General features: G+C 44.4%; 1 protein-coding gene across 1 annotated transcript in view; it reads left to right on the forward strand.

Moving 5' to 3' along the window:
* Positions 1–3,886: 3,886 nt before the first annotated feature.
* LOC134395260 (netrin-4-like) overlaps positions 3,887–13,658 on the forward strand; it is a 65,289-nt gene continuing 55,517 nt past the window's right edge. The window contains exon 1 of the mRNA XM_063121394.1: positions 3,887–4,256. Coding sequence (XP_062977464.1) covers positions 4,169–4,256 — 88 coding nt within the window. The 5' untranslated portion in view covers positions 3,887–4,168. The remainder of the gene's footprint in view (positions 4,257–13,658) is intronic.

Below are 13,658 nucleotides of genomic sequence, written 5' to 3' on the forward strand. Positions count from 1 at the left end.
CAGCCAATGTACATAAGCTCAATACTGAACCAGGGGCATCTTCCTTAAACAAGCTATTTATAGCACACTTGTGACTGGCTAGTAAGCAAATGCGGTTTCCCTTTAATCCAAAGAAGCCCTAGATGGAGCTTCCTATGTTCTCAATAATGGGGGAAAATAATTTTAATTCATTTCCTATGTGGGGGATATGATTGCACATGCATGCATTATCAATTAGGCTTGCAAAAAAGCTGTACCGAGAGAGCCTCTGATCCAGGATAACTTGATACACACATGCATGAAGTATCCCTACATCTGCTCCTGTGGGAGCCTTAGCTTTCTGAATGGAAGGGTGACTCAAAACAAAGGCACAAGCAGAGTACTAGAGACTTCTAGAGACTTCTGGAAAAAGCTTAGTTTCTGAGAAAGATTTCCCAAGTTGAATTCATACATTGTTTTACGTCTTACACAAATGGTCTACAAATACTTGGGCACCATTTCTTGGGAAGACAAAAAAAATATCCTTGTAGATCAGGGAACTAAGTGAAGTGCGCTGATGAAGGAAGAAGGCCGGTGGCCACTTTGCCTCTGATTATGTCCAAGCAAATAGCCACGCACACAGATGGGTCAAAGCTAGTACAGAAAGAGATTAGAAAATCCACTCAACACTTTTGGATCCAGTGGGCAGCATTTACTTTGTGTTGTATCAGCTCATCATACAGTTCTGGTATGGGCACTCAGTCTTGACAAAGGTGCATTGGTGCCGCAAGGCCTCAAACCCCCATGATTGCACTCCTTTGTGTTATCCCCACACAAAGGAGTGAGCGCGGGGTTTGCAGGCGAGGAGGAGCAGCTGTACCATGCACCGGGCCACCCGAGCCTCCTCAGTTCCTCCAGGTTGTTGTTGTTCTTGTTGTTGTTGACCCTTTTATCCAGAGGAGAAATGGAGGCAGCCAGTCAGCTTGTGCCCATGCACCAGGGTGCCCACAGATTGTTGGACTAGATCTAGAAACTTTGGTTCAAATCCTGCCTAATCAGTAGATTTCATGGGCGGCCTTGACCAAATTACTGTCTCTCAGCATTGGTATATGTCATCCATAATATGGGAGTAATAGAGTGAACACACTTCATGAGGTTACAGTAAAAAAATGGACACAATGCAGATGTGAAAGCACCACATCTCCTCGCATCCCAGTTTTTTGTTTTTTACCTTTCTTTTCAGCTTCTCCCCACACTGGAGAAGCACAGAGGTGGGCCAGTGGCCATTTGGCTTGCTGGCCTGCCCCCTCCCCCCTGTCCGGGCAGATGACGACAAATCAGGATTTGCCACCTGCCCAGACACACCTCCGAAGCAGTTCCGGAGCAAGGCGACTTTCGTCGCCTCGCTCCAAGAGAAAAAAGTCAGGGTAAGTCCCCCCATTTCTTTAACTTGGAGCTTCAGGGGAAAGCCCTGGGATTAGCCCCAGAGAATACAAATAAATAGTCCTAGATTGTATAAATCTATAAACAGATTGTTGGACTAGATCTAGAAACTTTGGTTCAAATCCTGCCTAATCAGTAGATTTCATGGGCGGCCTTGACCAAATTACTGTCTCTCAGCATTGGTATATGTCATCCATAATATGGGAGTAATAGAGTGAACACACTTCATGAGGTTACAGTAAAAAAATGGACACAGTGCAGATGTGAAAGCACCACATCAGCGACTAATAATCATATAGTAATCCTAAAAAAGAAGAATGTATATTTAGTGGAATATTTTTGGGGTGTGAGTAAGTTGTGCCTGAATGAAAAGCAAAACAATAGTGAGCCTCTTTCAATGTCAAACTGAACTCCTGAGCACTTGGGTGTAAGGAATGCTTTTAACTAGGATTTGTTTGAGGTAAAACAATTTTGTGAACCTGATTTGTCTGCTGTAATGCTCAGGATTTTTTGTAAAGAGAAACAGAAAACAGTCTTGTTGCTGCACCTTAAAAACACTTCGGGTTTGTTGTTGTTGTTGTTGTTTTGCTGTAACAGACTATCATGGCTTCACGCTCTGGAATCCTGCAAAGCAATAATACTGGAGACTTACGACAATTTTTGAGGTGTAGTGTAATGTAAAGAAATGTAATGCAGAAATGCTTTACAGAAATGTAAAGCAACAGGGGATGGAGAAACACTTGGCCTGCAATACGACCAGGGCCCCAATGCACCAGCAGCCCCCTCACACAATATATATATATATATATATATAAACCCCTATCCCTTACTTGACAGTCAACTACAAAAATCCAGTCTACTTTTCTCTCCTATTTTTCTGGCTAAAGTATAAGCTGCAAATCGCGTCGGCAGGTAGGTATGACTTGAATTCCAGCTGACCTTCGTCGACTGCCCATTAATCAGCATCCATCCTTAATTGGTCGAAGGACAGCATATGGCTCGTAACACCAGCAATTTATTAAACATTCCCTCCTTCCCTCTCTACCGGCCTCTCTCTCCTCTCTCTTCCTCCCACTGAGCGACTTTTCCTCGTCGCCCGTCGGGCTTGCTGCACCGCGCGGCAGGCGTTTGTTGTCATTGGCCGTGGCGCCCGACAGAGGGCGCCGCAGAGATATCAATTCATCAACTCCTCCGGGAACCAGAAGGGAGACAGAGCATTTCGCCCCCTCCCGCGCCACTTGTCGCCGGCCTTTTAATTTAAAGGCACAGGAGCAAGCATTGGGAAAGCGACGGGGTGGGAAAGGGACGAAATGACACTTGCAGCCCCCCTCCGAGCACGCGAGGAAGGAGAGATGGCTAAGATGCAAACAGAGTATCACGTGCGTTTCCAGAGCGGCAACAGCAAGAGCAAGCTCCAAATCGAACGGTGTGCAAATGATTTTAAAACTGCCTCTCTAAAAAAAAGTATTAATTTGATTTAAAAAAAAAAAAGGGACAGGAAGGAGATCACATGTTAATCCCATTTACAGGCAGGCAGGGTTCGAGATGACAGAGAAAGGCTGAGATGGAAAAATCGCTGGGGTGGGGGTGGGGAGACGAGAGCACTCCCGCGGCTGCTGCTAATTATTATTATTATTATTATTATTATTATTATTATTATTATTATTATCATCATCATCATCATCATCATCATCATCATCATCGAAGGAAAGAAATATTATCCCCCGCTCCCAATCCCCTCCTGAATCAAACGCTGCCCCGCGCCTATTATAAACCGTGCCTCGGTTGGGTTGGTTTTCAAGATCAGAAAAGAGGATCCAAACCCAGTCTATTTCCACGAGGGGGGCGGGGGAGGGGGGTTGATGTGCCTGCAAGCTGCTACTTCTGCGGCGACGTGTATGCCAAAGCAGAAAGTGACAGCGAGGGAGAGAGGGAATCGTTTTATGATGAGGGTAATGATGATAACTTCATCATCATCATCATCATCCTTCTTTTCTTCTTTTTGTTTGGGTAAAAACACGACCAGCCGGTGGAATACATCGGATCACCCCCGCCAGACAAGAGAAAGCAAGCCTATTTGATTCTCCTCTCCTCCTGAGCCCCCATCTGCCTCGGAGCGCAAGAGGGGGAGAGGGCACCGCTTAGGAGGGAGGGAGGGACGGAGGGAGGGGGGCAAAACAAAGGCAGGCTTTGCCCTCGATTGCACTCCCGTGAGGAGCACCGAGGGCGTGAGTCAACCCAGCGCGGGGAGGAGACGGGCAAGGGCCAGCGGGAAAGACGTCGCGGCCGAGAAGGAGCCTTCGGGCAAAGCGGGAGAAGAAGCGAAATCGAAAGCGCAGCGACTGTTCCGGGGGACTCTGCCGTCTGACTACGCCGTCGGTTGTTTGGCAAGGGTCGGCGGGCGGGCAAGGGGAAGGCGGCTCGCCGGCCGCTCGCTCCCAGCTCGGCTTGTGCCAGACATGTGAACTTCACCTAGGCTCGGGAGGGGAGGGTTGGGGAGGGGGGGTCCACCTCCGGCGTGATTCATTTATTGCGAGGCAATGGACGGCTGAGATTGACACGCAGGGTAGTCGAGGGGAGCAGAGACCTGGAAAACGCAAGCTAGATCTTTCGCAGGAGGAGGAGGAAAGAAATTATACAGAAAACATCCGAAGGAGAAGCCAGTGATCATTACTGCCCTGAGGGGAGGTTTTCTTCCAAAAGGTCATGTGCGCACCACACTTGCAAAAACCATAATCGTTATTTGGTCCTCACGTCGCCGGTGAAGATGGATTTCCTAGGCGGAGTCATGCAGCGTAGAAGTATAACGCTGATCGTATTCCTGGAGTATATTATTTCTGGCCAGCCGGGAGCAGGTAAGCAGAAAATAATAATAATAATAATAATAATAATAATAATAATAATAATAATAATAATAGCTTCAACGCATATATTTCCACTCAATGTTGCCAAGACAGGAAGCTCTTTTAAAAAATCTCTTCATTTTCGGTTTGATTATTTATGCTTGATAGGGCGACATACCATTTGTTCTTTATTTAGGTTCATCGCCCTCCCTATCATTGACTCTAGTGGCTGGTCACATTTACTTCTCTCATCCCTGCCTAATGGCATCATCGCCCTAGGTTAGATTGTTCCCATTTTAAAGCCAGGAAGCTGAGGCAGAAGAAAAGTGTAATTTTCCAAGAGCAGCCCATGAGTCCAGGCTGCACTGGGATTAGAATAGAGCAGATCCCCCGCACCCCGGAAATCGTTTTCAAATGTGAAATGTTAGGTGAGAAATTTCAGTTCAGCCCAAATTCTGAACAGTCAGACTTGAATCCAGGAGATGCACATTGGAAATGCCAGCACTGGATGTTAAAGACTCAGATTTCAGCTTTTCAGTTGTGTATGCGAGTGTCCTAAGAACATAAGAGCTAAAGCCGGGGTCCATCTAGTCCAGCATTTGTCCACACAGGGGCCAACCAGCTGCCCATGGGAAAACCACAAGCAGGATATGAGTGCAACAGCACTCTCTAACCCATGTTCCCCAGTATCATACTGCCTCTGACACTGGAGGTAGCATATAGTCATTAGGACTATATCTCAGTGCTTAAAATTTCTGTGCAGCACTTGACTCAGTTATGACTAAATAGATGTTAACAGGAGTAATAGCAGTTTCTACTCAAGTCAGTCTGTTATGTAACCCACATATGAAATGTGCCTCTGTGTTTCTGTATTAATTTCCCCCCTAGGAAGAATGTTTTTATATTTTGAGCGTTTTTCCATAATTTATTATTATTATTATTATTATTATTATTATTCATATATTATGTATTTATATTTATAATGAGAGAAGGGCTACATTCATAAACGAGCCACCCCCTCCTTTGTACATGAAGCCTTCAAGTATACTCTTTAGAAGAGTGAAGATTCCTTATAGTATACTTAATCCAGGGTGGAAAACCTCTTTCAGCCTGGGAGCTGAATTCAATTATGGATAAGCTTTCAGGGGGGAGAGGCTGCATTCCAGTGCTGGGTGGGGCCAAAGAAAAAGTGGGTGGGGCTAAAATACAAAAAACCCACCCATTATACTATACGCTAAAGTTCTTGCTGTCAATACCTAAGCCATAGAAGAAGCATTTCAACCTTTTAGAATGGTTGGGGGAGAAGGGTGGCCATCCAGTGAACATGGATTGCCCTGAACTCTGCCTATCAGTAGGGCTGGCCATGTTAGATTTGAGTGTGATTTGTTACTGTCCTCCAATATTCAACTTATAGAAAATTACTGAGAGGAGGACAGAAGGCATTCTCAGATCTCAGATCTGTATGTAAAAACCTGCATATCACAGGGCATATCTGAAATGTTGAATATATGCAAATTCCAGTTCAGCTCAATAGTTCAACCCAGATCTATATCCAGCCTTTTGCCACCTCTGCACTGCACTCTTCCTCAAGCAGTGCATTTCAGTAAGGATTCTGGGCCAGCATCTTCAAGGCCAGTCCTACCATTAGGCAGAGTGAGGCAGCTGCCTCAGGCAGCAGGTGCCAGGAGAGGGCAGCAGCTGCCTCACTAAGGCTGTAGCTAGACCTAAGGTTTATCCTAGGATTGTCCTGGGGTCAAACCTGTTCATCTAAGTGCCACACAGGGCATCCAGCACTCAGGCAGGGACGAACCCGGGATGATCCTGGGATAAACTTTAGGTCTAACTACAGCCTGAATCTCTTAAGCTAACTTCCACTGTGCCCACTAAGCTAGCTACCTACAGTGGAGAATGTTGTTCCATCATTAGTGTTGAAGTAATATTCATCTGCCCTGCTCATCAGATTCTGTACATGGAACATTGTGTACATATTGGGGGAGGGGGAATCAACTTGTTCTCTGCTTCAGGCAGCAAAATGCCTTTGGACAGCCCATGTTCACCACTCACTTTGGTTCAAATGAAATAACAGATTAGGTGTAATCCAGTTTTGCCATTGATTACCCTGGGTGATACTAGACCTGTTTAGACAACTAGTGTAAATGCCCCATCATGTCCCATTAAATGCCTAGGAGTAGAGGGCCATCTTAATCTGGCGCCAAAAATATGATGGTGATGGTGTCAGGAGGGCCTCAGTAGGGAGCTTGTTCCATAGTCGCCACTCTCCAAGTCTCCCTTGGAGGCAGCACTCAGAGGAAGGCCCCAGATGTTGTTTGTGCCCCATGTAAAGTAAGAAAGAAGCTAACATTCTGGTGATGTGCCATATCTCTGCCCATTGAGATTTACAGAGTGGGCTGGTTTAAGTTTCAGCAGTAGGAAGTGAATCCTAAAATAACTTCACTTTCCATTCTACATTTGAAGACTATGAAGTTAGTAAACTCCACTAAGAAAAACAGCTATCAAGATAGCTTTAGTTTTCAATATTTCATTATTATTATTATTATTATTATTATTATTATTATTATTATTATTTTAAAAAAGTGATTTCACATGGAAATGGGGAATTCTAGGTGCTGTGTCATTGTTGGGAAGTGAATACTAGTATCTATCTACCCTTACCTGTGTTTTCCATATCAGCTGAATTCTCTCTGACTTACGTTATGCAAGTACGTAGTAATTTTAGAGTTGTTAGACCGATGATATCAAATGAGGATCAAGTAGGGGAAAAATGAATTATTCACCATTACAAATGCTGAGTTTTCCACAGGGTAATAATATACTTCCCGGGCAACATAGATGATATTGAGTACTCCTCTGTGGCTCTGATGTTCTCTCTGAAAATGCTGCCCGATCTGTTCCTATAAAACTTTCTAGGGTAGCTCACTACAGTCAGAGATGGGATACTTACTTAGGTAGACCATGTGCATACCCCACCATAGCATTGAATTTGAAAGCTTGATAGCTTTTCACAGAATTCACTCAAATGGTTTTTATTTGACCATTAACACATGTGCTGACTGTAGAAATAAATTATAATTTCAGGGAAAGTTGACTAGAGGAACGTTGGTGTCCACTCCTAGGCTGTGGAACTCCCCGCTGAGGGAAGCTGGTTTTGCTCTCTTTCTTCTTCCCTTCCACCAGCAAGCAAAGACCTTTTTTTTTATCAAGCAGGCCTTTAAGCGGGTCTGTTGGGTCAGATGCTGCTTTTCTTCTCTTGTGTTTTTAATTGTATTTTGATGTATTTGTTTTTGTTATTGTTTTATTCAAGTTTTATTTATAATAAGCTGCCTAGAGTATATTTTTCTTGGTAGAAAGGCAGATGCAAATCAAATAAATAATAAATAAAACACAAAGCAACTGTCAAATGCTCTCTAGGAGTTGTTGAGTAGACTATAAGCCAGGGGTGGGAAAGCTGTGACTCTCCAGATGTTGTTGGACTATAAGTCCCACCAGCCCCATCCAGCATAGACAATTGCCGTGGATGATGGAAGTAGTAGTCAAACAACATCTGGAGGGCTACAGGTTCCCCACCCCTGCTGACAAATGGGATTATAATTCTGGCTCCTCTTACTCGTGGGAACAAAAACCAACAGCATGCACTTGTCACAGTTAACAATAACAACTATTACTACTACTACTACTACTATTACTACTACATGTCTATACTACCTAATAGCCAGAGCTCCCTGGGCAGGTCACAAAAATTAAATACAGCATCATAAAACTTAATATAAAAACTTTTACATACAAATATTTAAAATAATTTAAAATGGCTAAAAACAATTAGCAATAAAATATCAGGATCTGTTAAAACAACTAAGTTAAACTTTTGAAAGCCCCATCATATGTTGTCAAATAATAAACTCTAGGAGCAATCTTATGTACAGTCTTGTATGATCCATACTGAGGTATACTGGTATCTGTATGGGATGTCCCAAACTGTTCATGCCAGTACATTTCTGCAATAGTATCTGGTTACGATTGCAACTATCTAAAGGTCAGTAACGGCTGGAAAAAAGAAGAGAGATCATCCATACACTCATGCAGATCTAATCAATTAATCAAGCAAAAATACAAGATTAATTGACTAATCTTTCTTTAATAGGGGCAGCACTAATTCTTACATTATCAACTAAAAGAATTACAGAATTAACCTTACAGAATTACATCAGCAAACAAGAAGAGCCATTGCTCAGAGGAGCTTAGACCTTTGGACAGTGAGGAAGACAAAGAGAGGGAAGGAAAGGGAGAGCCAAAGGGAGCAACGGTTGGAGTGAGACTAAATGCAGTTGCATAGACAAAGGCAACCTTCCCTCAACCTGGTGCTATCCAGATGTTTTGGACATCAACTCCCATCAGCCCCAGGCAGCATAGCCAGGAATGCTGGGCATTGTAGTCCAAAACATTTGGAGCTTGGGGAATGATGGACTAAGGCTTTATTTCCACTGGGGGTGGGGACTAAGGAGTTGAGTTCTTGTTCTTTGGCAAGAAGAATTCAGTCCCAGAACATCTAAGCATGACTGATTAGCCTATTCAAAGTTGGATATAGAGAGAGGGAAAGATAATGGAGAGACACAACGTTGCTTGACTAAAACTTATTATTATTATTATTATTATTATTATTATTATTATTTTGCATTATAGTCATGGTCTACTCTGATCACCCCTTGACTTCACAACTCCTAAGTTCAGTTTTGTCTTTCATTATGATGGTAGGAGTACCTCATCTTCATTGTCTGCTCATGCCCTGCCAGACTTCCAGATAACTATCCAGCCTCTTCCCTGCACTAACATAGACTCCGTAGAGGCATATGCCCCAAAGGAGGTGGTGGTGGTGGAGTGGACATCTATACAACTAGCAGCAGCACCTTTGTTAAAGCGTTGACATGCAAAGAATCTCCTGGTTTCCCATTGTCCTCAAAAGAAATGTGAAAGTAGGGATGTCAGAAAAATCCACAAGGGATTCAAATGAGGCCAGATTTCTATGAATCCCACTTGTGGATTCCACAGGGGTCTGGCTCCTCCTGAGCCACATGGATTCTACAGACTGGCAGACCAGATTCTACAGACTGGCAGATGGGGAAGGGGTTGCACTATTTTGTATTAAATAATGTGTATTAGTGCATATCTGCAAGGGCAAATTAGCGCTAATGTGAATTAGCGCAAGTACAATGAAATTCTAGTTTAAAAAATCCAATTCCATCAGTGAGTGGACAATGGAATGAAAGGCACTTGACAGTCTGGGAAACACAAGCAGAATGGATTTCACAAAATCCAGATATCCCTACTTGAAACATCTTTCTCCTGTGTCTGTGGTGCCTAATATGCCAAGTGTGCTTGACGTCAGCAGTTCTTGAGGAGCAGTGGTATTCTCCAGACTGCTTCCAAAAGGCATTGCTTCCAAAAGGCATGCTGTTAGCAGAGTCTTATCCAAGAAGATAAAGGAGTGGGCAAAACAGGAAGATTGCAATGAGCCATAGCTTGGATCTGTCCATTTCTCTGCATACAACAGTATTTTTTAGGGATGAGAGCTGTAAGATCATGAATGGTTATTCCTAGCAAACACGTTACTCAAAAGATGGCATTCTGGACAGCATAGAGCAGAGGTGGACAGACTTCTATTATTATTATTATTATTATTATTTATTTATATAGCACCATCGATGTACATGGTGCTGTACAGATAACACAGTAAATAGCAAGACCCTGCCGCATAGGCTTACAATCTAATAAAGTTGTAGTAAACAATAAGGAGGGAAAGAGAATGCAAACAGGCACAGGGAAGTGTAAACAGGCACCGGGAAGGGTGAAGCTAACAGTATAGAGTCAGAACAAACTCAAAGTTTAAAAGCTATAGGGAAAAGAAAAGTTTTTAGCTGTGTTTTAAAAGCTGTGATTGAGTTGGTAGTTCTCAGGTGTTCTGGAAGAGCATTCCAGGCATGAGGGGCAGCAGAGGAAAATGGGCGAAGCCGAGCAAGGGAAGTAGAGACCCTTGGGCAGGCAAGAAGCATGGCATCAGAGGAGCGAAGAGCACGAGCGGGGCAATAGTGTGAGATGAGAGAGGAGAGATAGGCAGGAGCTAGACCGTGAAAAGCTTTGAAGGTCAACAGGAGAAGTTTATATTGGATTCTGGAATGAATTGGGAGCCAATGAAGAGATTTCAGAAGCGGAGTGACATGGTCAGAGCGGCGGGCCAGGAAGATGATCTTAGCGGCAGAGTGGTGGTCACTGCCCAATTTCCAGTGGCTGACCTAATACCTACCGGTTGCTGGGATTCTTGCAAAGAATGCAAGATTAGGCCGGCCTTGGTCTGACCTAGCAATACACTTCTTATATCCTTAAGCAAGAATGCATACTCACTTCAAGCAGATTATTTATGCCTTTCCTGTTAAGAGAGCCTGAGTATCTATTCCTTTTGGTTTATTTAACATATGTATATATTTCCTTTTCCCCCTTAAAATATCCAAAGTGCTTTACAACAGCATTCCACTGCTTCAGAGGCATCAACACCTCCCTCACTGGCCTGGTTCAAAGTCAGAGCGATGACAGTTCAGGGTTACCCTACCATGAAGGAGAGTGAGGTGGTTGTCTCGGGCATCAAATGCTGGAAGGCAGCAACACAGTGCTGGAGGAAACAGCTGTGTGTCAAGCAGCCTGCCCTGTATCCCCATGGTAGCTTGTTGCCTTCAGAAGTGGTGGAAGACGCTGTTCCATCTGCTATGTTGACGAAAGCTTAAACTGCCAGTTCAGTCAGCTTTTGGACATGGAATGGGAGGGGGCACCATCTTGTTCTTTGCTTCAAGCAGCAAAATGCCGTGGGTCAGCCCTGCTGCCCTTTGGCTCCTCCCCGTCCCAGACCTGCCTCCAGCACTGGCCATTCTACCTGTCCGTTCCCAAGGGAGAGATGAGAGAGCACAGCTCCCTCCACTGCCTGGTTAGGACCATCTGCCATTTCCTTTGGTGTAACATCTATTAAGTGGTAAGCTAAGCCATGGTTTTAAACTGCAAACTGCCTGGAGTGCACTGGCAGAAAGGCAATATATAAACATCTTAGGGCTCCATCACACATGGGAAAACACGCTCCCTACCGTCACTTCTCTGCTTCTGGTTTCGTTGCTCAGTTACTTCCTGTTTCAAAACAGGAAGTAAACAACCAGCATGAGGCCCATTCAGTCGGGCGTTCTAATCACGCTGCTTCTCCTGCACACAGCAGGAGACAGCAGCAACATCCGGTTTAAAAATATTCCAGACTTTATGTGTGTTTTTCTTGTGGCGCAAGGAAGGCCAGAAGGGGCGGAAGGCGCATGGGAGGCAGACGACGTCATGTGAGGGACCTGCAAAAAATTTGTGAGTGCCCAGTAATGAGCATGCAATAAAATGCTCGTGGGATGGAGCCCTTAGTGACAGGCCTATCTTTGTCCAGGAGGGACTGCGTGGATCTAACAGTGCAGTCCTATGCATATTTACTCAGAAGTGTGTCCTACTGTTTTCTGTGGGTCTTACTCCCAGTTAGGAATGTGAAAATATATTAAACCTGAGCTCAAGGTTTTTCTCATTTCCATCTTGAAGCTCTTCCTGACTTGTGCCTCTATCAGAGTGCAAGCTTGTGATTTTGTTTGTACTAAAATGTGTGCATATTTCAGTATGTATTTCCCCAAAGGTAAGCTTTTTTGTGTATTTTTTAAAATATGCACATACCCCACTGATTAGTGTACATGTTAGTGTACATTTTTTGAAAGTATGCACTTTCTTTTCTTCATGTGTACCTTTCAAACGTACACATCTTGAACTCACTTTTCTTTGGTCTACCAGCTTGGAAACGTATAGACGTCGACCGCAGATTGCGTTTGAGTCCATGATTAAGTTCAGGAGGTGTGAACTGGATAAATTCTGACCTTAAATGAAAGGCATCTTCTGCCATGGGCACTACTTGAGCATCCATTGTAAGGCCTGGATTTTAACAGCGCCTCCAAGCTGTGAACCTGCTTCTTAAGCGAGAGTACAATCCCATCTAGAGTTGTCTGGAAGAGTATGCACTCTTGTTTTGTAAATTTAAAACACATTGAGGGACCACAGAGATTCCAATAAAAGCAAACAACAACGAAAACCAGACCACACAACGCTGGTCACCCCACCCCTGCATGAAAAGGTCTTTCTTTCTTTTCCACTACTGGATTGTTTTTCTTCTTTCATCACATCACATTTATTTATTTATTTATTTAATGCATTTTTACACCGCCCAGTAGCCGAAGCTCTCTGGGCGGTTCACAAAAACCGCATTGACTGGTGAAAGGCACTCAGTGGCAAGAACAGAGCCTCTAACTTGAAATGTGGAAAAAGTAATATTGCTATCACTGAGGTGCCCAGATGAAGAATGGATTTGCGTAGCACTGCTGCTAGCATGGAGGATTTGGGGGTTTGAACCCATGCTTGGAAAGGCAAACATGGTTGTGGGCTCTCTCTTTTCAGCTCTTGCAGAGCCAGCTGAATTCAGTGAGAGTCTTCCTTTCAATCCCCTTGTCTGTTGTTTGGTTTCTTCTGCGACTGGCTCTAAAAAGGGCAACAGAAAATGTTGTTGTTGTTTTTAATTTACTAAGGCTTGGTTACCCACTTGGGATTATCTGATCTCAGCCATCACCCATCTAAGAGGTTGTCCAGTACTGCTTTCTTCCAGCTGTGTGTCTTGCCCCCAGTGGGACGGCTCTTTCATCACCAGACACTCTGAGGTCGTTCGCCGCTCTCCAACCAGCAACCTCCTCACCAAGCGGCTCCCCTGGGATGGAGGAGTAAACGCATACATGGCTGAGTGGCATGGATTATTGGGCCCACACCATCCATCACGAGCCAAGCGTCGTCCACCTCAATGACATGCAGCCCCCTGGGGGCAAGAGAGGGAGAGTGCACAACCCCTCTTGATTGTTTAGCCTGTTTTTTTATGAATTATTCAAGGAGCCCCTTTTGGCATTCAGGGTAAGTCCTGAGTCGCCTGAGGAGTTCTCTGCCCCTTCATCCAGAGTGCCCCACTGCTATGACCCCACATTTCAGGGAATAACTGAGTGATGGATGGGCTGCCTTATTGGGAGGCCAAGCGATCTCTCCAGCGCATTGATTTCTTCCAATGCGAGGCTCTTAATCAGCCACAGGTTTCGATCCATCCCTTCCCCCCACAGCCTCCCTTCTCTGCTCATTTGTCTTGCGCTCTGCTCTGCTGTTCCTAATGACACAGCAGTTCAGGCAGGAGCCATTTATTGATGTTGCTGCATTAGCAGGCACAGCAGATAAACCTCCTTGTCATCACCACCGAGCAGAAAGCCAACCGCGCTCTTACCCGCTTTGCGTGCTCCACAAAATGCAGCTAGA

Source organism: Elgaria multicarinata, chromosome 3 (assembly GCF_023053635.1).
Source record: "Elgaria multicarinata webbii isolate HBS135686 ecotype San Diego chromosome 3, rElgMul1.1.pri, whole genome shotgun sequence".
Taxonomy (NCBI): Eukaryota; Metazoa; Chordata; class Lepidosauria; order Squamata; family Anguidae; genus Elgaria; species Elgaria multicarinata.